The following is a 25649-nucleotide window of genomic DNA, read 5'->3' as shown; positions in this document are numbered from 1 at the left end:
TATCAGTTTGGAGTACCATATCATGAAATCGATTTATTAAATTTAACCAAGAGTCAGACTATTTAAATTTATATAAAATATATTTTGTAACAAAGTACTAAAACAAAAAAAACCATTAACAATAACCCTGTTGGAAGTTAGCACGATCATGGCGAATAGAAAAGTTTTTCTTAAGAGCTTTTCTGTCTTGATTAAAAATGGAGCTGTATTAAATTTAAAAGAACTGTAAGAAAATTTGTTCGTAATTAGCAAGAGTGTCAATACGGTCTCCCTAGTACATAATGAGTAACCAAAATCTTTCAAGTATAGACACTAAGGCTAAATTGACACCTCGGAGTGTAGCAGTACATTTCCATTAAAAATAAATTAAAAGTATTTTTAATTTCAGCTACAAACCGGGTGGTATATTAAATAAGAAGCAGGATACGGAAAATAATGCCAAAGTTTCGGATTCAGCTTATTCTAACAGCTGTAGCAACAGCCAGTCTAGAAGAAGGTAATATTGACTAATAAATAATTAAGTTTTTTTATAGATAAATTGATTTATGGTGCCCCTCCACTTTAAATCATTATCGGCGTGCATAAATATGAGTGAAAAACGCTCGTGCTTACAAGATGTCTTAGTGTAAGTGAGATTACAAGTAAAGAGAGCAAAAAAAATGCAAAATGATTATATTTGTCAAGGTTTTAGTATCCATAAATATAGAAATTGTTTTAAATTTTTAATCTGTTCTAAATTTTTTTAGTTACAGCTCAAAATCTATGCATTCTGGGAGCAACTCGAGTGCGAGCAGCGGATATGGTGGCAAACCGTCCACTTCTGGTTACAGGTTAGTTGTGTTAAACTCATTTCACTTAATTTTAATTTCTACCCTATTATATGGTTATATAATATCTATATTATTTGGGATCGACGCGTGAAATAGAATGCTATTGCTGGTGAGTTGGTTCTCCTTAACTAAACGGGTGTTGAAGGCTCTTGTGTGGTCAGTATTACTGATATATTGCTGTCATTATATACCTAGGAATATGATTAGCATCGTAATTTTTTGTGTTTCTGATTTAAAAACTCTTTTTAATATTCATGTCGAATATATTCCCTCAATTTAGAGACTACAATTTTTTTATATAATGTAGTCACTGTATATATAAAAAAAAAACATGTTTCTTTGAAATAAGACGGATGACAAAATCATAAAGTATACTTATGTATGTAAATAATTACTATGTATGTAAATAATTACTATGTATGTAAATAATTACTATGTATGTAAATAATTACTATGTATGTAAATAATTACTAAATTAATTATACATACCGTATCTATGTAATTAAATATTAATACTTTTTATCTAACTAAAAATTATTAATACTTAAAAATATTACTTCGCAACAGAAGCTTCGTTTATGCGAATTATCTAAACGAAACATTCGCTACAGTCGACTATTATAAATTATTATGAATAAGGACATATTCTAGATTCTTCTACTAGCAAAGTAGGGCCAATTTCATTTATTATCTTCCTATCACTCAAACTCTGTTTCATTTCAGCAGCCATGCTATTCAAATGCCAGAAAAGAGAATTAAAGATAAAGAAGCGAAGAAAAAAAAGAAAATTCAAATCGTATCAAAAGTAAAAAAAGATAAATATGTAATCATTCAAAGTGTACCCGAACTGGAGCCCGTCTTCGAGACGCCGAAAGAAAATACCAATAATGGTGAGTGACATATTCCTTTTTTAAATATTAATTTTAAGACTGAATAAAAAGTTAACTAGCCACCGAAAGTCAAGGTTTGACAAATTTGAAACACTAAATATGTGCATATTTGAAAGGTGTTATGAAAAATATCGTCAATATCATGTAAATGAGTTCTGTCTATACACTTAAAAATGCAACAATTTTTTATTCAATATTTACAACTTCAAGATTTTTACAGGAGTATGGGAAACGATCCTGAAGATTATTAGGTTTCCATAGACAAAAACTGTACGTCGTGTCATTCTGTCTGTAGGATTTGACCTTGGAAAATATGATATGATGCTAGCTATGGACACAAGTCCATGATTACCATTTCTATAAAATCGACTTGAAATTTAGAACATAATGTTTAAAATAATTCTCGGTTATTATCGTTGTAAAGTAAGACTAGCATTATCTCCTCTGAGGTTTATAAAGGGATCGTAGAAGAACTATAAAGCTGCAACGCGCTTGTATGTCGTACATCGTATGGTTAACTTTATCGCCTCTTATAGTAAAACCGAAATTGAATATGATTATGCAAAATATCTACGAGATTGACAGGTAAAAAAATTAAGATAATTTCCTGAATGGTAAAACGTTTCTGTAATCCGATATAATATTACGGTCTTGCCGCCGTCGTTATTACAGCTATATTGGACTAAATTTAACTTTCAATTAACACTTAATGCAATGAAATAGTCGGTGTATCTTCTGAAGAGAATTTACCCGAATTGTTGTGAAAAAATATGTTTGGCAAAGAAAAAATACTTATAAATAATTTACTTTAAAAAACTTAAAAAAAGAGAAATTAAATTATTTATTATTATTACAGAGCACCAAGGATCTTCTAGAAATTGTATACTTATCATATTCTCGGGTTTATTACAGAAGTAAACAAAATAATTTTATTAAGGTAATGTACATAATTTTTTTTTTGTTCGATTTGGGGAAAATATTGTACGGAATACATGCTTGTTTATGATATCTATGGTATGACTTTATCTTTAATATAGTTTGACGAAGTTTTAGGTTCGTGTTTATCTTCCGTCTATAATATTTTGTTATGCAGTTGTCCTGACGCCGCCGCCTGTTCTTGAGCTAGAAAAGAAAACGCCCGAGATGATAATGGACATTTCAAGTGCGCTCAAATGCAGCATCAAGAAAGAGGTACGATGTACTCGATATATACGAACATTTTGTTCCTTTAATACCCGTTTATTTTATTATTTTAAAAGTTAAGTCTTTTTTATATAAATGTATTTAAAATAAATAAAGAATAATATTGCGACTTTACGAACTTTTAGATTTATTTATTTATTTTATAGATATCCTTATTGAAATAGACCTGTATTATCGGAAAACATCTTAGGCACAGCTAATTTATACATTCACTTAAATAATTATTTATTCAAATTGAAGTTATTATTAAGTACTGTTGCCAAAATATACTTGTGTTATTTTAAAATTTAATGTAAGATTAAAGATTATAATTTAATTTCCGCTTATGTCAGTGTGTTCCGTGTAACACTCCGGTTGTCACAGCATTGAACTGCGTCACTCGTACAAATCTTACAGAACATTGCATGGTAAGTGTTGATATTCATTTTACGTACACATTTACTGACAATTATGATTCAATCTTTAATAAACATAATACTGAATTATAACATTTTTAAACAATCGTCATATTCACATTGCATTATATAGATATGAGTTCTTTTACATTTTCCAATTACTTTTAAGACAAAAATAATGACTGATCTATAAACTTATGTACAAATAATTACTTTACTAGAATGGATTTTCGTGTGTGATATCGATGCAAGACGGTATCGTGATGTACACGACTACATCGATAACGACAGCTCTCGGATTTCCCAAAGATATGTGGCTTGGCAGATCGTTCATAGACTTTGTGCACCCACGAGTGAGTAAATCTTTGCTATAATAATATTATCATAGTTTCCGATTTTACAAATAATCTAGACCAGGCATTTCTTATTGGCACGCAAGACCTTTCCTATTGAGGAGGAGGCTTGGACCAAACGTGCGACAGACACATGCAGATTTCCTAGCGTACCTAATCGTTGCCTCGGCAAGTGAAAACACCGGCTCTAATCACATTGTCTAGTTGTTGGGCTACACGCACGAGGCGTGTAAATCTAAAAAAGAGCTAAAACTAAATAAACGTAAATACCAGAAGTTTTTAGCAGTGGCGGCTTATTATAACAATGTCTTTATTTCATAGGATCGCAACACATTCGCATCTCAGATAACGAGCGGCTTGACAATACCAAAAAATGTAAACGGTACGCAATTAAAAGGTAATTTTTTATTAACAATCCATCGTGCCAATTTTTTACATTTTACATGGCCTCATTAATTGGTGTTGCGTGTGTTTTTTTAAATAAATCTTGAGCGAAAAACGATCTTTCACATACAAATGCAAAAAATGTTTTCATTATTTCAGGATATTAATTAATAAAAATATATGAAATAACTAAAAATATATACTATTCATTTATAAATGGAATATTCTATAAAGGTACGTTTAGTAGCATTTAATTATTATTATCAATGGAAACCGAACACGCAGTTGAGTCTTACTAAACCATAATTAGTTACGATTTTTTGTGGTCACAGTACTTACATAAATCTGAATAAACTCAAAAGGTATCTTTCGTTTATAAGGTTTCAGTCGATAGTGCTGTCAATCGTGATTTTCGTAATGATTGTATCATTGTTACACTTTCTGTCTAAATTTTTACTAATATTATAATGCTTGTCTGTTTGTTACTCTTTCACGGCCAAACCACTGAAATTACTTTGATTTAATTTGTTATGAAGCAAGCTTTTAACTCCAAGAAAGGACTTATGCAGTAGCAGCAAGTATTAAAATAATGTCGCTGCCGATTTGATAATTGAATATTTATAATCTCCTAGATATTTGTGTTCGTATGTGGAGATATATTGGTTTTTTTCTTTAGTAACTTTTACCTTTTTAAACTAGTAATAATAATTGTAATTCGTAAATACTTTTTCGTAATAATTGGCTCATGGACCAAGTGGACGCTAGTTACAAGAAACGTTAAAAGTTTTCAGTCGAGTTTTATTTTTTATTTGAAAAATATTTTTATATTGTACTCAGTCGATTGTAACTAGCGTTAACTTCTTTATGTTTTGTTTTTAAGCATTTCTACGTGTGGTTGTTTTAGAATTGCATTAACTCACCTGAAATGGCTACCTGGATAATAAACCTTTTTAAAGGTATATCTACAAGTTCGGTGTCGGAACGTGATCTTAAAAACGCATAAAATAATTCTTTATTAGAACCTTTTTTCGATAAAAGTTAATTTCTAATAAACGACGTTCGGTTTCACGATATTAAAAACAACAGCGAATCTGGTCGGGTTAAAATAAATACACATATGTATGTATGTGTTAGAATATCCAACATATTTTAACAGCGGTGGTGTAAGGATTTCACCTATTCGTTAGCTGTTTGTATTGGCGTGCTCCGGTTTGAAAGCGACTTTACCAAGTCATATTAAATTTCAAAATCGGTTGCGCATTGAGTTAAAATTAGTTAATGTGGTCGATTGGCTCGTCCGCTCATATAAATAAACAAAGAAATATCTAAAAACTATTGAATCATGAGTAAGTTTTTAAATGTTTTCAATTTTTTTCTATATTTATTATATAATAAATTAATATTAATGAATAAATTATAATTATAAACATGTAAGCTGTATTTTCAACAGTTCCAGCTCAAGGTAATCAAACGTCGACCATGGTTTGTCGGATAAGAAAATACAGAGGGCTCACGTCAGGATTTAGAATTAAAGAGAAGATCGTGTCATACATGCCCTTTCTACTGAAATTCTTCTTTAAAAATATAAGAGATGAAGACGGTCACGTTATCTACCTAGTCATACAGGCTACTCCTTTCTTTTCGGCATTTAAATGTAAGTACTAACAACCTACGTATTTGAAGTTGTTAACTATAATTTTACAGACAGACAAAGTCGCTTCCCGCCGTATGTATACTGAGATCTTTTTAATTACGCCACGAATATTAATGCGGTTTTCATCAATAAGTTAAGCGATTCCAAAGGAAGGTTTACATAATAATACATGAATTTTATAGTAGAGAAAAGCCGAGAATTTCAACTCTTCTTTTCGGGACGCGTAGTATAAGCATATTATGTGTTTTTTTTGTATTCCTATCAGTAGGCAATGAGAGTCATCAGTAACATATGGATTAATTATTATGAATGAACGAAAAATATAAAATTAAAAAAATATTTTTCACGGTATAATTTTTTACGATTTACCTAAAAGTATAAGTTTACCCTTAAATATCCTAAAGGAATTTGTGTAGGCAAAGTTAGGACAATAAAAATAAGAAGATAACTTTATAACAGAAACAATGTTGTAATGAGAACTGAGACGCACGTGTTCAGTGCGTGTGCCGGGTTATAGCGATCAATTTCACCTTCCCCTGAACTTAAGCAACTTTGTACGTAGCGTGTCACGTGGCCGGCCGTCACGTTCACGGCTCGCTATTTATACTGCTGTACGTAACATCTTTATAAAATTTATAAAGATAGCTATGATAGTTCGATTAAAAGATATATTTATAATTTTTTCAGCGGCGAATGAAATCATTGTAAATGCAAAACCATTCGTAATAAGACATTCGGCGACTGGAAGTCTAGACTATATAGATACCGAATCGGTACCTTACCTGGGCTACTTACCTCAGGATATCGTTCAAAAGGATGCTTTGCAGCTGTATCATCCTTCAGATCTTGGATATTTGCGTCAAGTTTACGAGGCCATTGTGAAGGAAGGCGTAGTGGAGCGCTCAAAGCCTTATAGGTGAGTCTTAGACTAAGATAACGTCATCTTCAATCGCTTGGCCTTGTGTAATATATTTGCGGAAGGCAATTTTGCCTTTGTGTGTTGTGATATGGGTTGATTGGTTTCCCGTCATCACCGCATGGACGAGACTCGGTGATTGAGATGCACTTAAAAATTTCGATTGTTTTATATAAAACCTTCTTCGTTCCTATATGAAACCTATGGGAAAAATAAGTCAGAGACCAACGACTGTACTAGGTTATTTGAAACAGAAAAATGATGTGTTAACTTGTAGAATTCGAACGTTTTATTCATATCTATTAATATGATAAAGTGGTGAAATTTCACCTGGTTTGTTTGTATGTTTGGTTATCACTGGAACTATTGGACAAGTTAAAAAATATATGGTAGTAAGCTACATTTTTCCTAAGTATTTCCTAAGTACTATAAATCATGTTTATATAATACAATTGTCTTTATTAATAAATTACAAGCGCGAAGCCGGCGTGTGTCACTAGGTATCATCATATAATTATAAAAAATATTTTAGTAATATCATTTATTATTTCAGGATGTTGACTCAAAATGGGGATTATTTAAAATTGGAAACTGAATGGTCTTCTTTTATTAACCCATGGTCCAGAAAACTTGAATTCGTAACGGGCAAACATTTTATAATAGAGGTAAACAGTTGTTCATTCATGTTTAAATACTTTCTTTAGAAAAATATTATTGATACTTTAACTGGCGGCTATTAATGTTTTCGTTAATAATAATAATAATTGTAATACCTACTTTTTAATTTTGTGTTCCAGGGTCCGAGCAATCCGGACGTCTTCCAGACAGAGGAAACGGAAAGAATTGAAAAAATACCAGAGGAAGAGCAAAAGAAAGCTCAACTTTTGAGACAAAATATAACTCGAGTAATGAATGAGGTCAGTCATAATTGGCCGTACATAAATCTGTTTACTAAAAATTTTGTGTATATTTTTAGCTTTTATTATACTAAGTCAATATTACAAAGATAATACAAGCATATCTTCTATACTTGGTTGTAGGGATTTATGCCTACCACCAAAACGTCAGGGTAGGTAGTAACCATTCCTATATTCTACCGCTAAGCAGCAGTACTCAGTATTGTTGTTTCCGTTCGAAGGGTGGGTGAGTCAGTATAACTACAGGCACAAGTGACGTAACATCTTAGTTCCCAAGGTTGGTGGCGCATTGGCGATGTAAGGAATGGTTAATTTCTTACAGAGCCATAGTCTATGGGCGATGGTGACTACTTACCATCAGGTGGTCCATTTGTTCGTCCGTCAAGCGGTATCGTTAAAATTATGCTAATAGTGATTACCATTAGCATAATTTTAATTTTAACGATTTGCAATCAGGTGGCCCATAGCTTAGCTTCCCATTTATATTAAATATGTATAAACTACTCATCTGATTAACGTGAAACTTTCATGTTATAGTAGCTTATATTTTGAACGATGTCAAAACTATAAATGATTTACGAAAAATTTATATAGTATATTCACAGATATAATTATGTAAAATATATATATTTTCAAATAAGTTAGTTTTTTAATTAATTTATTTATTTATTAAAAAAGGAGAAGAAATTAATGGTAACTTCACTTCGACGTTCTGTATCTTCATTAATAGTAAACATTTTATATTCACTTCATATTTGAAATAGGTTTCAATCGTAAAAGCTTAATTTTACCGTCGCGATGTCAGAACTGAATTGTTTAAGTTACAAATTGAATCGAAATCGAAATCAAAATTCAATAAGATTGGTAATGGCAATGGTAATCGGTTATCATCTTAGGTTTTTAAGAATATTAAATTCCTATTTTAAAAATGAGTAAATAATTTACTTTCCATATATTATCTGTAAACAAATTTTGCCAATGGTACTAATTAAGAAGTTGTAATAACAAAAGTTTAATTTAATATTTGACTCCTATATTTTATAATCCATGTATATCAAAAAACAATAGTAATTATAACTACATTATGTTACAATGTGTGTGCGTTATTTAATAAATGTTTTTTTTTTTATTGATATGTTTATATTAATAGGTTCTCACTAAGCCAGCGGAAGCTGCTAAGCAGCAAATGGGGAAAAGGTGTCAGGATTTAGCGTCGTTTATGGAGAGCCTGTTGGAAGAAACACCGAATAACAACAATGACGCGGATTTGAAACTAGAAATACAAGATCCGGACAATAATTTCTATGTAAGTATTTTTTAATTAAACTTACTCTGAAAGAATCTATTGAAATTGATATATAATCGAAATCAATTGTATCTGGTTTTCCGTTACAAGATATATTAATATTATTTAAATCATACTGAATCCTATAAAATGTTCTTTAAACTAGAATTTAGGTAACTAATATATAATGTTGCCGAAACTGATTAATAATAATAAAGCGAAATATATAAAAAAAATATATATTATTGTTTGTTTGTGATATATATTACGTTTGTACGTAGGAGCGTGATTCGGTGATGCTTGGTGGTATGTCGCCGCATCACGATTACAATGACAGCAAGTCTAGCACAGAAACTCCTATTAGCTACAATCAGCTCAATTACAACGAAACTCTTCAAAGGTAAGCGGTCACATTGTAAATAGTTTATTTATTTAAGCCAGTAGTACCCAGCTATCAGGTATTCTACCACGAAACAGCGATACTTAGTATTTTTATCCAATTTGACAAGTGAGTGAGCCAGTAACTATATTCACAAAGGACATAACCACTCAGTTCCCAAGGTCAGTGGCGCATTGTCGATGTATGGTGTTAATACTTCTTAAAATGTCAAAGATTGAGTATTTTGTACAAATAAGTTCAACGTTTGGGCTAATGTTAACAATTAAAGTTTTTCAGACTCAACTCATAAATAATAATTTTTTTATATAAAAAATGTAATATAATTAAAAAATGTTATTCTTAAAACCAGAGGTAATCACGAAGGTTTCCTTAGAACTCATAGTTAACAGTAAAAGTCATGGAATTTTATAGTTTTTTAAATAGTAAACTTTAAATTAACATCTGATGCAAAAATAATACTACGTTGAATTATTTCAACCAATACCTCGGTCCCAATTTTGCACATAGTGATCTTTTATTGAGATTAAAGTAATTTATATTTACGACGTACATTTCTTTTTAATGTCCCAAAAAAGATAATTGTTGATTAACATGAATTTCAGCAAGTTGCATTTTATACAGTAAAAAATTTGTCTGCAGGTATTTTGATAGTCACCAACCTTATGAAGAATATCCTCTGGATGATAACAAACTAGAATTAAGAGAAGCTGAGAATAGGTTTGTATTTTGTTTTTCATCAGCTCTGCTATTCATTATATCAATGCATTTATGCATGCATACCATAAGCGGGGTGATTTTTAAAGTGTAGGAAAATATTGCGCTCGGAATTAAAAGTTTAATCAACAGAAATGTTGCCAATTAAAAAATTTCGAAATATATTTAAAGTCACCATTAATCCGTTACTTCTTATCGTTATACGACTATTTAAAATATTTGTATTAAAAGTAATATTGTTTATTTATTTCAGTAAATGCGCGTTACCAGTAGAACGAGAAATTGATGAATTTGGCGAGAAAGGAAACTTGTTTGGGGCGAATTCACTTCTTATGACACAATACAGTCATCCCTTAGGCGACTACCAAGCCGTTCGGTTAACTGAGACCCTGCTGAGCAAGTTCGTTTATTTACCTATATATATATAACTCAATTTAATAAAACAAATACAGTATAAATCGTAACAATTTTGAAAAAAATTACTGTTTTCACATGTTGATTACTTAATGTAAATTCTTTGGAGAAAATACGAGAGTCTAAAATTAAATTATTGTAAGGGAACTTTATTGAGATCTCTTTGATGAATCCCTGCTCTCCTCTTCAACTCACTAATATTAGGAAGCAATAGTGATGCGGGCATTTATCAAGTGGCGATTAAGTTCCTTACTGTTGTACTAACTATAATCGCTTCGGCAAATATTCGGCATTTTGTATTTTTTAACGATAATTTGTGAAATAAAAACAAACTTTTTTGTAATTTAGGATAATAAAAATACAATAAGCAATTCCGTTTAATGTCTAAAATGGTGTCTTCATTAAATAAATTCAAAAATATTGTGTTACTAACTATTAATGTAAAGTTATAGATACATTACATTTTTCTGTTTCCCTTTTAATAGAACCCTTTTTTATTACTGTCGTTATCTCTGCAGGCATAACTCAGAAATGGAAAAAGATTTAGTCAAAATACACCGTGATAGCCGAATTTATAGCAAAGTCGAGAAAGAGAAAATATCAGACGAAATGAAACAGAAGAAAAGGGAACATCTAGCGAGATGTAACGCCTACATCCAACAGTCGATCCTCGAAAATTCAGAACAAAAGGTAATACGGTTTTACTATTTAATTTTAAATTAAGACCTTATGAGCATTCTAAAATGAGGTTAGTTTTCATAGTAAAGTTAGAACTGAGTAACTTTACTAACGTCAGTCACGTTCTCGTGTCTTTCTCATGTTGTTAAAGGGAGCTCATTGAGCACCAATCCGATTGCCATACTAACTGCAAAACTAGTGGTAACTTTATCTTTATTGGGGGACGCGACGAGATCTCGGCATCGTATCTCAACTACGCGATGGATCACCTAAACAGGCTTCCACTGCCTTGAATATGCCTCTAAAGATCTCTCCCACATAAACAGCATTTTTGTCGAATGATAAGTAGCCGATATCACTTTACTTATAAAGAGTTAGTTCTTTTTCAACGTCTATAAGATCATCTACTGATAAACCAATAACATTTTCTCAATAAGTACTTTAGAAAGGATATTCAAATAATTAGTCGCCAATATTCTATTACAGCTTTGTAATCGTTACTTATATGAAATGATTTTTACAAGAGTCACTTGCCGTGATAAGAACACGTGAATCTTAATTGAATATTTAACGGCGATGAATTTGTAATTGTAATAATTCATCTCGTGATTGGCGCTGAAAGAATACGTCGATAATACCGTTGTACTCTTCAGGCGCATGGTGTAAAGCGTTCATCCAAGCAGTTAGAAGAAGGGACTGCGCACAAACACAGATGTTCCTCGGCGAGATTAATAAGACAGAAGCAGATAGCGAGAGCCGCAAATACGCAGTCCACGCCGACGCCGACAATGGGTGAGTAGAAAAAGAGCCGTCACCGATGCTTTGGACCATACATTACACATACATATAAATATTATACAAAAGTACTCTGACCTGTATTCTTTTATCGGTATTTGTTATTACTGCTTACTCAACTTGGCCATCGAGTTAATTCAACGGTATAAATACTTACTATAATACGTATAGGTTGATCATCTTCACTCAACAAATAGCGCCGGATGACAATAAAATATTAGTTAGTTATTAAAATCATGTCATTTAATTCCGAATACGTACTGATATAATTTAATAATATTATTTCAGGAGTAATTCCGATGTTTTATACTCCAGCGTCAATACAGCATGCCACTATGACATCACAGGAATATCACTTAAGCCGGACTTCATCACATATGTTAGGAAATCCAAGTTAGTTTTGTTTTTAATTAGTATAAATAAGTTAGCCTGAGCCTGCGGTTCTATTTTATAAGAACTTAGCTCGTATAATACTCCTGAAATGATACGACTGATGCGCTGATTGTTGGGTTTAGAGGGCATTCAGCTACCACGCAGCTACAAAGCGGGTTGGTAGATACGTAGGTTGCAGAATAAGACACATTCTAGTTTCCTCGCGATGATTTCTTTCATCATAATGAACACAAATTATGCACATGAAAATTCGATATTGCTTGCCTGGTTTGAAACCGCAATTGAAATCGCCGTCGTCTTTCTTACATGTGACCAATCCGTGTATCCTTTCAATGTTATAATGATAATATTTAATGTCGCATATTTATTTTGATTTTTCACAGTCGTTTTCATTTATCGTAACTCTAATGTTGACCTTGACTAAAGTATCACAGAATACACGTATTTTTTTTTTAACAATAAATGGAGTTGTAATCTCCGTTAAAAAAAAATTATGATTATACTAGTATTATTTATTGAATGTAAATAGTTACAGATCGAATGACACCGCATACTAGTATGGGTGGTGCTCATTACCAAGGACACAGAAATGAAGCTGTGGTACTATTTAAAATGAACACTCTTGTTACAGCTCCGTATCAACCTCACCAAAGTAACTTTATGTTTATTATTATGTTTTACGTTAAATTGTTTGACTAACTTTACCTTGCTCTTTGAGGTATCGTATGTTTTAGTTTCGTATACAGATTACAAAACCAATATGATTATGTGTTGTGCAAAATGTGGCTTAAATTTTACTCAAATATGTAAATTTACGTCTTTTTAAAAAAATGCAAATCTCTTTATCTACCAGTCATATTTGGTAAAAATATCTTTGTATTTGATTGCTCAATGTTAGGTTATAGACTATTTTACGTCTGCGACCCATGAGGGCGGAAAACGTCCCTTACGTTAAACGCCGATACCTAGTACATACTTAGTGGTAGATCTTCTTGTAACCTCGTCTGGATTGGTACCACCCACTCACCATACATTCCACCGCCAAGGCAGTATTCATATTCATATATCAAACTATCCGAACAGAAGCTCTTGTTCGCTCATCAAACGGCTTTCCAACTTTATGGGCCATATATCCAGAAATATGTCCATAAATTGGGTTTTGCTTACTATCTACCCACGCTATAATATTCTAAGGGTGAGTGAGCCATTGTAACTGCAGGTACAAGGGACGTAATATCTTAGTTCTGACGGTGCATTATATTTCTTTAAATTATATAAAAAGACAGATATTTCAATCATTAATATTAAGATATTTAACTGATAATTGTCCTTATTTGTTGCAGTGCCTTATTTGATGTTTGGTCAGGCTGTCTACGCACCGCCTTTCATGTATTCGTCTATCGATCCTCAAATTTCATATACCCTGCAACAAAGCTTCGTTCCACAAATTCCGAACATACATTCTTTAGGAATTTCAACTCAAAATTATGAAGAGGTAAATACATTTATAATAACTAATATGATTAGTATATATCATGATTTAATCATCATCATTATTATCATAATTTAAATGAAAAAGGTAATTTGAGAAGGGGCAGCAAAAGCTTCCTGTAGAGCGTTTTCTTTATGATATATATATATTTTGTTATATTTATAATATTTCTTCTACCATACACATAAGGAAAATATATCCTAATTTATATGGGTACCTATGTATGATAGAGGAATTAATAAAAGTATATTCAATAAAAATATGTAAAGGCCACTCTAAAATATTAATTATACAAACAATAAAAGTTATACACTTGCAATATTAGTAGATATATTATTGTATGTATAATGTATATATGCATAGAACTGTATCTTAATCATAATATATAACAAATAATTATTACTTATGATTCTACTGCTCCGTATTAAATTTCTACCTTGACATTTATTATTTGCGATATGTTATGTATTTGTATATATCTGTATAAATATTATGGGTGTATTGTCAATTTTATATATTTTTATATAGTATATAAAACATAAATCTCGTCAAAAGGACAAAAGTTAAACAAAAAAAAAAAAGTTAAAACACAGATAATTAAATCTATTGATTAAAGAGTTTGACTCAAATGAGGCTGTTTAATTATTATTTTATTCGAAATATCGATTTCGTTGCCATCAAGCCACTTTGTCTACTGCGTTTATTTATGTGAATATATTGAATTAAAGTGACAACGAATATTGTATTTACTTGTTTGTATCAGCAGACAGGTCTATACAAAAAGCTTACTAAAGCTGGCCTTAAAAAAATGCTGTTTCCGAGATGGGCGATGATTCAATAAGGAACTTACTTCATCACCATAGATCAAACAAAGAAAGAACAACGTAACATATTACCATGTGAATCTGGACAGTATATTTTGTATAGTGTTTAAAATAAAAAATACGATTGAGTATTAGCAATGTTAAACGAGTACTCATCAAATTAGAATCATACAAAAAATGGTAATAAATAATTTGTCGTACAGTGCCTTTTCGTGTATCCTGTGATACAAAAAATAAATAAAGACTATGTTAATTAAAATTTATCATATTCACATTATATTTTTGAAATGGATACATAGTTTTATTACATTTCATTGTCGTTCATATGAGGTATAGTATATTTATACGTAATTAAGTATTTAGACATTTTTAGTCTTAGCAATTTGCTGTTTATTTTTTGAACAAAATTAAGTATTGAAATTTTTATTTTTTAATAGTCTTGCCAGTCGGCCAACTGCCACTTCAGCTTACTAATCCGGTGGGCTATGTCGATGACTTTGGTTCTCTGACGGATCACCTCATTTCTGATGCGATCCCTCAGAGATATTCCGAGCATAGTCCTTTCCATAGCACGCTGAACGACTTTAACCCGGTGGACCAGCTTTGTTGTGAATGTCCACGTTTCGGCTCCGTATGTCATGACGGGTAGGACGCACTGATTGAAGACTTTCGTCTTAAGGCACTGTGGGTTCGACGATGTGAAGATTCGTCGTAACTTCCGAATGAAACTTAGTGTCAAAAATAGAACACATAGTTAGGATCAGAATAGAATCATACAATAAATCATTCGATAGTTTTGCTATTAAGGATCAATTCAAGGAGGGAATGACATATTATGGCAATTTTAAGGAAAATGTTGAATTTTAATATAATGTCTTCTATTCAAACATTAACCTTACCAGTACCTTGTTCGAATTGGCGATGAATTTGATTTTTTCAACGCTTGCCCGTCGCGCTATCTTGTTGACCTTGTATTAGACCATCTAAGCCCACTGAAAAATTCACCCGGTTTGTAAATACCTATAAATAATAATAAAAATAAATAAAGTTTTACTCTCCAGATTATTGTATTATGATAACATTATTACAAAGTATGGTTGTTTTCGAAGTTTCTAGAACTGGTTATTTCGATAATTATTGCAAATTCAAGAGACATGTACAGGCTAGAAACGCTAAATATATTTGCTTAGATTTTACGGCGCCTGTACTGCGTCAGCTTTACTTGTTAAAACTTCTTACAAACTCGGGTTTTGGTGTCTCATATTGCCGGTTAAGTGTTCATTATTTTAATGTTATTTGTAGAAAATAATTAACCATATAACTCCGATGTTTGTATGTAGAGTATATAGTTTTACATTGTTCCATCCATTAGTCGTCTTCCATAAAGATATATGTAGAATATCGAAAAAACACTGAATTAAGAAAATGATTAATAAATATATGTCTACGTAATATCTTAATAAAACATTTATATACTTCAATATACGTAACGTAAGATACAAAAGTCCTAAATTTGAGGTAAACAAATTTCGAATACGATATAAATTCATTTTTGTTTTAAAAATAATTATTAACTATTTATTATATTATTCTTATCTATATTTTTATGTTATTTTAAATATTTATTAATTAATATATATCAATTCTAAATTTCTGTCAATCATCACATTAGCTGCTTGTAAACTGTGTTTTTCATTAATTTCTTTGTCTAACTTCATGTGTTCTAAGCTTAAGTTAGCTATTACAACTCACAATCATACTCAATGAATCATCGCAGGCGTGTAGATTGACTTTACTACCGAAGACTGGCAAATCATTCAATTACCTTACAAGGAAGAGGGAGAAGATAATCGAAAAAAATATATTTCAAGCATGTGATGTCAGTATCTATTCTGCTGAGGCTTCGATCCGGGTACGAATGTCTTATTTTCATTCATCAAATTTGTTATGCATTTGCAATACTGTTTGTAATATCTCAACAGAGTAGCCTGTCTTTTTCTGGTCGATTGATATGAAAATTAATCATAGCTTCTTCTTTAAATTGAATGTAAAGTGATACGATATGAATGACTGATATGTTCTATTTAATTCGCGTAGCATTTAATAATAAAATGTTTTCTCTGGTTTTTTGTGTGATCATCACATAGATATCATAAGGCTGTAAGAATTGTGCGAGGAAACTAGTGACTGAAAACGCATTGATTTATAATGTAAAAAACGATAGATAATACTGCGTAGAGATTATTTAATTTCTTTAAACTTTCTAACGATTAATTAGTATTCATGTTATTTGTAAGCTTTACGAATAAGGCACAGTGGCCTAAACTACCACATACCTACAACTATGTATTAAGTAAACCATTGGTTTTCTGATAAAACGAATTGAATGGCAGAAAATGTGCTACGCTTCGATAAAAAAAATATTTTTTTTATCGGCATATTGGTTTCTAGTTTCTTAATTTTAATGTTAATAGATTTGTGGCAATTAGCAATTTGTCGATATAACAATGAAATGTAAATCTTGGGATTTAAGTCATTTTGCCTTTTTTAACCTCTAATACGAATAGTTATAGTGTTTTAGTAACACGAAAATCGTTTTGTTGAATTCATAATTTGGATATACTTAAATATGTAAACAAAACTGTTTAAACATTTGAGAACATTTGAGCTCGGTTTACATACTATTTTATATGCATTACTTCGCTTGTTTTATTCAATCCTGAAGTGTGAGGCAGGCTTGTAAGTAGTGCTTGAAGCATGATACATATTGTCATTTTGTAGAGCATAACAATTTTTGTTCAGTACCATGTTAAAAAAGTAGTAGAAGAATTTTGTCTGCGTGAAAAGTCTGAAGATTGAAGAAATTAACAATTTAAGAAAGTGAAGAATATAATTTAAAAAAATGTTAGAACATCCTGTATATGTCGTGCTACTGGGCTTAAGTTTCCTCTATTCGTGATGAGTGTGATCCACCACGCTGCTCGGATAAAGCGGGTTAGATGATACATCAATCAGTGAATCTAATACGAATTTCAATACGATTTTTTCACTCGTGGTAGTATGAGTTGAGTTATAAACACAAAATTGGCATAATTGGTGTTTGAACTCAAAATATTCGGTTAATGTTCAAGTATTTTAACTACTAGCCATGTATCTTCCGTTTCACAGCATAAAATATGTAGTTTTTTTTTCCTTCGGCAGTTATCATACGTTAACATTATGGCATATTGTAACAATTATTAAATGAATATTTAAATATGGATAATATAATAATTAACAATATATTAATTAATACCCCGTAATAATAAAACTATGTACTTATAGAGCACAGAAGCTATAATTGAAAACCGTAATAAGAGGAAGCTGCGACTGGGCAACAGTGATGGTACAAACGAAAAAACCGACGAAGAGTCCAGTTACTCGTCATTTTATTCATCATTCTTCAAGACTGATTCTGGTAGTAATGAGGAAAGCGATGGAAAAAATACAAATACTGGAGAAGGAAAAGTGAGAATTATTTATAATTTGTTTAAAGTTTTTACGTAAACAATTATCCGATTACGCTACTTTGATGGTACTGTGCTGTAATATAGGTCTATCGCAATTTAACGATTTTATTCAATCCACCTCGACGTCGTAAAGGTGTGCGAATTTCATTAATTTCGGGCAGGTAAAGCCACGCGTGTAGCTATTTAATAAAAATATGTTGCAGTGCTGGCGTAAACCAAATCAATGTGGGGATGCAATGCCATTTCAGAGTTATGAAATGGTTAATAGTGAGATAAAGGATAAGATCGCGCCTAGAAGGAATATTGAACCGCCTTGGATGAAACAAGTGAGTCACACTATGGTATAATTATTACGATCATTAAATACATTCAAATTCAGTGACAGATTTATAACATTAGGTATAAGTTCATCCTACATTGAAACATTAATCATCCACTATTGGAACTGATAATACCAAAAATCTAATTATATTTACGTTTGAAATACGTATGTATTTTTTCATGAGGGTTTATATAGTTGTCACTTTGTTATGCTCACTTGCCGTTAGATGGCGCTGCATCTCTTCTATATATAGTCACGACTATCATATATATATATGGACAACGTCTGCTAGGCTTTGCCAGTAAAATATTTAATCGTTAAATATAAAGGTTTTTGTTCCTAAAGTATCAATAGATTAATGGTACACGTCCTGCATTATATATAAAACCTGTAGATTTGATACTAATCGCTTGGACTTGCGTTATGGCTGTTGGAGTTTGTAATTTAAAGTTTATAGAAAAGAAAAGACGTGCAATTGTTTTTAAAGTTATATGATAATTTAGACTTGAAAATAATGGTTGCCCATTTGCATTTGCGTAACTCATTGCTTATAAAAATATAAGATATCTTGATTTGAAATATACCAAGAGTGAGCCTCAGCTCTCATTATTCCAATTCATCATTGTTACAATAAAAAATAATGTACAAAACGCGTTATTGATTTTTAAATTTGACTTAACGTGTTTTGTCTATGGCAGTATGACGTAAGCAATGAATGTTTTAATGATCAAATTGTAATTTTCTGTAGTACTTCTCTATTTAAATTTTAACTATAACAATTCTCAAACAGCTCAATGCGCGCTTGTGCGTAAAAATATATATCTTATATTAATATCTTAGTATCTACACGCACAATGGAAGTGCGTGTAGATGGGCTACAAGGGCAATGAAAAAATCCTACATGTTTTTACTAAAGCGAAAATTATTATACATTTCAGTGTAACCTGACAACACCGAGCGATATTCGCTGGGGTTTTGTGTTCCAAGCCATCAGTAATAAAGATATAAAAATAAAATTAATTAAATTCAAATAACACTCACCTATGAAGTGACATTCCATCATGGTTTTCAAATGCCTGCGGACAGTTTTTATAAATACACAAGAGGGCTTAATTATATATTAAAATGACAGCACTTTTGACGTTTTATTTAATAGACGTTTCGATACGCAGTTATATCTATATCTATTCTTATATTTTATGTCTTCATTCACTTAGATCAGCGTCATCATAGCGTCAGCGTATCAGCGTATCAGCGTGCAACAAGGATAATCTAATTTGTATTTTTTTGCGCTTTTTGTCTACACTTGTCATCTCACGCACACTAAGACATCTTGCAAGCACGAGCGTTGCTCTAGCATCCCAAAGATTGTTTTCGTTTTTTCTGTTTCATTATAGTTTTCCGTGAGCTTCGTCTGCCTTTTGTTTTATAGTGTGAGGTATTCATACCTTACATAACCAATAAGTTGTTAGTTACAGGGGCGGAGTTACATAATTTTCAAGTAGGTACATACTGTTTTTGCCATCCGTGCTTACCCCTGAAATAATTCTTTCTGACAAACAAGAAACCTAGTTTTTTCTGGTTGTTCTTCCTCCTTTATTACAAAGGAAATTTAAAAAAAATATCCCTATTACAACTTGCCGGTAAATCGACCACCCTAGGCTCAGACATACCGAGCTTACTAGTAAATCCGCCACTGATAAGTTACTTATATACTATTTGTTATTATCTTATTGAAATGTTTTTATTGTAAATATTGGTATTCATGAAGACAATTTTTTTATTTAGAACCCAAAGCCAGTCGGGAATATGGACCGTTTATTGGTAAGTGGTCATCTCGGACCACAGACGTTGACTTGGTAAGAAATTTATACAATTTCTTACAATGTCAATGCGCTGTCAACGCCGAGACATAAGATGTGTGTAATAAATCTCGCACTTATATCGATCACAGAATTATAAAGTATGGGAGTTTGATAGATTTCATGGTGTGTCCGTGGTACCTTATCTGTGGGCTACGATAATTCACCATTACGAGTATATATAACTATTCACATAAATATTATGTTTCCTATCATACAAAATAATTGTTATTTTGTTTGAAGTTAATAAACCAACGGTACTGTAATGAATTTAAAAAAAATAACTACCGTAAAAAAGGCCAGTGGTAATCTGGTTAAAAAAATGTGAATGGATACTGTGAATTCTATTGAATAATATAACTCCATGTTCTCCATATTCTGAGGTCTTGCTTCATGTTCTGTCCTTGTCTTTCATCAAACAGTGATCAAAGCTTGCTTATTTTTATGAATGCTAATATTGTAGCGTATTATTTATTACACAATTATTATTTTTCTAGGTACGTGTCACTTCGGAACTTATTTACAAATATCAAATACTTACCAAAGACGTGGCTGAGGTCCTGAGTTGTGATAAGAAAAAGTTAGAAAAATTAGAACAAGTAAGTACCGACACAGACAGCCGTTTATGTGATTTACTTCTTTGTTTGTTAGAAACTGCTTCTTTATGAAGTAAATAATGAAACATCCTATAAGTTATATATGAGTAGTTCGAACACGTGAATAGACCAAGACTGCAGGTTGAAATGTGTTTAGGCATCAGTGAATATCACGTATCTAACTTGTGTTTATCATTCATTTCGTGACGTGACGTGTATAAGCCTGTGTATGGTAGATAAAATTCTGTCAGTCGTTGATCCACCAAACCGCATTTGTGGAATAAGATCGAAACCAAAATTTACAGGCTATTATTTTCGTTTCACCTGTATGAAAACGGAATGGAAGGCAAATAATTAAATCTGTTATTTATTAAATTGGCTACGTTCTCCCATAGTCACTAAAATTATCAACCGTTTTTACCGTCAAAGTGCCGTCAATACAGACTACAATAGATAGAGTTGGAGAAGACCGATACAAAAATGCACGCCGAGTTGTCGGACACATTATAATAATCTGTCGGTACAAACATCCATATATCATACCATGTTGGTTCCATGTATTATTTTGTCTTAAAATTCTAGCTTTTTTGTTACATTTTATAAGTATACATGTATATTCAAATTATTCAAATAATTACACATTTATTTTCAAACATTTCAGCCTTCATTAGTAAACGAACAACTTGACCAATTATACTTGGATCTTCAGTTACAAGGAGTAGCTGCGAAATTAACTCTTGAGGAGGGGATCACTAGTTCCAGCAGTTCTGGTGAAGAATCGTACGTCACCACAAAAACGAAGGTAAATATTCAAATCTAATATTCAAAGTTGAAAAAACCATTCAATGTCTCTATTAATACTTCTTAATTTTGAGAAAATTTAATGTTTCTATATTGAATAAAGATTTGAAATTTAATTGATTTTTAGATTCGACGCCGAAAGCGAGAGTATAGCAAATTAGTAATGATTTATGAAGAGGACGCACCCCTCCCGCCTCCAGACGAGGAAGACGTTCCCTTTAGTGCGTAGTGTTACAAAAGAAATTTACTTAGTATTTAATTGTATTAAAAATACTTATTATAGTTATTTAATATATAATATTATTTGTAAATATGAATGTCCTTCAGAGGCATTAACAGCACAATATTGTCATGCCAAAGTTACATTGCACTTCGTGTTTTTGTATAGGTAATTTTAGTAATAATTAATTCGATATAGATGAACAAAATAAATAAATTATATGAACAGAATAGTCGTGTCCATTATTTAATATAAAATATAATTATTAATCGAACTAGAGCTAAGTTATTAATTAGAATTAGAATCCGTGCCGGTAGCGGGGTTGCTCATGTGGGATATGTAGGATGAACAATCCATCATCGACACTTATTAATAATATTCTATATTTGTTACAATCATTTTAAATTACCTAACTAATCTCTAATTACATCCCGGGGTACATGCATAAGTTTCATCATAAAGTGTTGTATACACTTACTTGTTTTTTATTTCTAAGCGATCTTACTCACTTTAATATTTTAACTATTTTTTTTTTTTTTTATCTGTAAAGTATTGGTGTTGTATACAAATTATTTTATAACGTTTTTGTTTTAGAAACGTTATGGGATTGATGTTTTATCTGTATGTAATAGAGCTATTGACTTCTGATATGTAAGTGTATGTTGTCCAAAAAACATAAAGGGAGTGATATACTAGTGTCGTTATTGAATCGTTTATAGTTTGGTGATTTTATATTATAAGTTATTATAATAAATAACTCGCATGAAGTAAAATGCTAAATCTCATTTAATTTAACATACAGTCTAATTTTTATACGTTCCGTTGCCGTCTCATGCCAAACTGTTTCAAGATAATAATTGTTTAAGCATTCCATATATGTATGTATATACAAAAAAAAAATAATTGATACAAATTGTAAATAATTCAATATTATATACATATTTATAATAATAATGAATGTTTGTAAATTATATATTTTAATATCTATATTTATATTATAAAGCGAAGAGCACACCTAGTTTTAATATAATTACAAATAAGAATTTAAAATGTGTAGTATGTTAGAGGTCTGTGATATAATGTTTTGATTATTATTGAACAAAATTTATTGATTATTTAGGTATTATCTAAGTAAGAAACCCTTTTCTATAATATATTAAAAATGGTTTTAAATTTTTAGCTTCAAACTTAGATAACACCGATATCACAAATCTAGCGGCTTCAACTAAGAATGTTGTTTAGTTAGGGCATATATTTTTTTAGAAAATATTTGCACATAAACAATATATGATATTTATGTACCTATGCATAAAAAACTTATTTCAAAATGAAGTACATCCTTTAATTTAGCATAAGTCTTGGAACGTATAAACGAGCATTTTACTTTGCAGTAAAACGCAATTGTTAGATATATTAATAATAAATTATTATTAAATAAAAGTCAATATATTAGTTTTTTTTTATATTAAAAAAAAATAGAAGCATTGTGTATATTTTGATCACGATGCTTATCTTATTTACATTATTTGTGTAATACAATTATAAAGAAAATAATATTATATGACTGTTATGTGTATGTTAAAATTATGTTTGTAAAGGAAAATATCAACTATTAAAATCAAATATTTTCTGCTGCTAAATGAAGGCTCAGAATTTTAAAGATAAATAGATTTATTTGATAGTTTATGTACTTGTAAGTTTATAATTGTTTTCAATTTAAAAATTATTAGATTAATAAATATTATACTTGAATCTTATCTGGTTTTTGACTTCCTCTCAATTACACCACACATTCGAAAAAAATTTAAAACAATATACAATATTCCATATTATTTCTGCTTAATAAAAAAGGAAACGAGGTATACAATATCTCTTATTGTTCTTCTTTTATCAAAGTAATATAATAAGAATAGTTTGTTAAAAAATATATATATATTGAAACGAAAGACAATAACAACAACTATACGTTATATATTTTTTTATTCAATCCTTTATATTTTTTCACTCCGTTATATCCTTTTTTGCCTCGTTGCTATAGCGACCCCGTCTTTTCTTTCCTGTTATCGGTTGCCATGGGCGACAATCCCTTTTGCATAATTGTTAATGAGTAACGTTCGGAAAAGACTGGGTCGGCTATTCAATTCTACGGCTTGGCTTGGCTTGGCTTGGCTTGGCTTGGCTTGGCTTGGCTTGGCTTGGCTTGGCTTGGCTCGGCTCGGCTCGGCTCGGCTCGGTTTAGAATATAGCGTTACAATATATTACCTACCAGTTTCCGAAAGAATGAAATGAAAATAAATTTAGTTATTAAACGGAACACAAAACAATATTATGCATGACGTTAAATTGACAATTAACAATGAGAAAACTAAAAAGAACTGTATGATAACTAAGATATAATTTTCAAATAAATTATATCATGACATAGACTTTCAAAACACTATTAATTGTACAAATATCGTCGAAAACACTTCCCAAAGAAAATAAAACCAACTACTGTACCTACTTATTATTAAAAAACTAACGACAATCAAACGAGTATCAACGCATCATATAATAACTTCCCAGAATTTATTTAATTTATGTAGGATTGATTCATTAATAGAAAGCACTCAACTTTTAAGTCACGACACTGGACTGTTCATTGTATATAAAGCTGCATAAATAAATATTTAAAGTGACTATAGTAAATCCCCTAAAAAGTATGTAAGTAGTACCTAAAATCTATAATGTACAAATTGAGACCAATTCAATTGTTTGAGCTCTTACTTACTACAGTACCTCTGGAGTCTGCAGCAAGTTAGAGATGGATTGGGTGTCCTGCTGATTCTGCAGCATAGTATAAATTTATATATTTGTAGTACCAAGTACTTGTTAGTTATGTAGTAGTAATAATATTGTTTTTTTTACAAACACCGAATAGCCAGTAGAATTTACATTAAAATTAAGATAAAAAACTTATGCCAGAAGAATACTATATCATTAATATAAAATAAATATAAATTAATATTTAAAAAAAACTTTATTTAATTTGTGCCGCTGCCAGTGATACATATAGTTGAGAAGGTAAGTAGTATATAAAATGGACTGGTTGATGGTTATGTGCTTACTAATAATAAGTTGACCTCTTATTAGCTGATAAATGGAACCATCAAAATAAGTAAAACATAATATATCAATTGCATAAAAGATTCGTTAGTACTATGTCTATGTCAATAGATGTCGCTGTAATTAGTATACAGTCACTAGATGGCGCTGTTTAAATGGTTGTATATATAAGAATAATGCCATCTATTGTCGATAATGCATTATATATTCGTGATAATAGATGGTAGTGATTAAGTTATTAGTATATATTTCAGTCAATAGATAGCAGGAGTTGGATAATTTCGATGAGCCCGAGGCAAAAAGCGGTAATCGTCAAATTCAAATTCTATGCTATGCGTTTTTTTTTATTAAGTACCTTCTTATGAAGTTTTGATGTAAGAACTTAACAAAACTTTTGAAGCTTGTAATGTATCAAAATAATCATTTCTAAAGACATTATTATAAGTAATATCATTCTGGTAATTTCAGCTTTGTGCAAGCACTTCTGGGTAGGTTCCACACATTCATCAGATATTCTCTACATCCAAACAGTAATACTTAGTATTGTTGTGCTCCGATTTGAAGGTTAAGCCAGTGTTAGGTACTATAATCACATAACAGCATAGCTCCTAAGGTTGGTGGAGTATTGGTGATGTAATGAATGTTTAATATTTATATGTATGTCTTAAGGCAGTGGGTTACTACATGGCCATTTGCG

At 30.9% G+C, this 25649-nt stretch overlaps 1 protein-coding gene across 1 annotated transcript in view; it reads left to right on the top strand.

Annotated features, from left to right (window-relative positions):
* Window positions 1-22033, top strand: part of LOC113403059 (period circadian protein) — a 28728-nt gene extending 6695 nt beyond the window's left edge. Inside the window, exons 4-28 of the mRNA XM_064220238.1 lie at window positions 389-496; window positions 747-830; window positions 1557-1720; window positions 2814-2911; window positions 3256-3330; window positions 3540-3671; window positions 3993-4068; window positions 5506-5709; window positions 6397-6625; window positions 7179-7290; window positions 7423-7542; window positions 8693-8848; window positions 9109-9227; window positions 9867-9944; window positions 10195-10341; window positions 10874-11045; window positions 11687-11825; window positions 13565-13716; window positions 16315-16449; window positions 17862-18044; window positions 18250-18372; window positions 20157-20192; window positions 20728-20829; window positions 21488-21628; window positions 21755-22033. Of these exons, the coding sequence (XP_064076308.1) occupies window positions 389-496; window positions 747-830; window positions 1557-1720; window positions 2814-2911; window positions 3256-3330; window positions 3540-3671; window positions 3993-4068; window positions 5506-5709; window positions 6397-6625; window positions 7179-7290; window positions 7423-7542; window positions 8693-8848; window positions 9109-9227; window positions 9867-9944; window positions 10195-10341; window positions 10874-11045; window positions 11687-11825; window positions 13565-13716; window positions 16315-16449; window positions 17862-18044; window positions 18250-18372; window positions 20157-20192; window positions 20728-20829; window positions 21488-21628; window positions 21755-21856 (3187 nt within the window). The 3' untranslated portion in view covers window positions 21857-22033. The remainder of the gene's footprint in view (window positions 1-388; window positions 497-746; window positions 831-1556; window positions 1721-2813; window positions 2912-3255; window positions 3331-3539; window positions 3672-3992; window positions 4069-5505; window positions 5710-6396; window positions 6626-7178; window positions 7291-7422; window positions 7543-8692; window positions 8849-9108; window positions 9228-9866; window positions 9945-10194; window positions 10342-10873; window positions 11046-11686; window positions 11826-13564; window positions 13717-16314; window positions 16450-17861; window positions 18045-18249; window positions 18373-20156; window positions 20193-20727; window positions 20830-21487; window positions 21629-21754) is intronic.
* The last annotated feature ends 3616 nt before the right edge of the window (window positions 22034-25649 follow it).

Source organism: Vanessa tameamea, chromosome Z, assembly GCF_037043105.1.
Source record: "Vanessa tameamea isolate UH-Manoa-2023 chromosome Z, ilVanTame1 primary haplotype, whole genome shotgun sequence".
Lineage (NCBI taxonomy): Eukaryota > Metazoa > Arthropoda > Insecta > Lepidoptera > Nymphalidae > Vanessa > Vanessa tameamea.
This window is presented reverse-complemented; position numbering and strand designations above follow the sequence as displayed.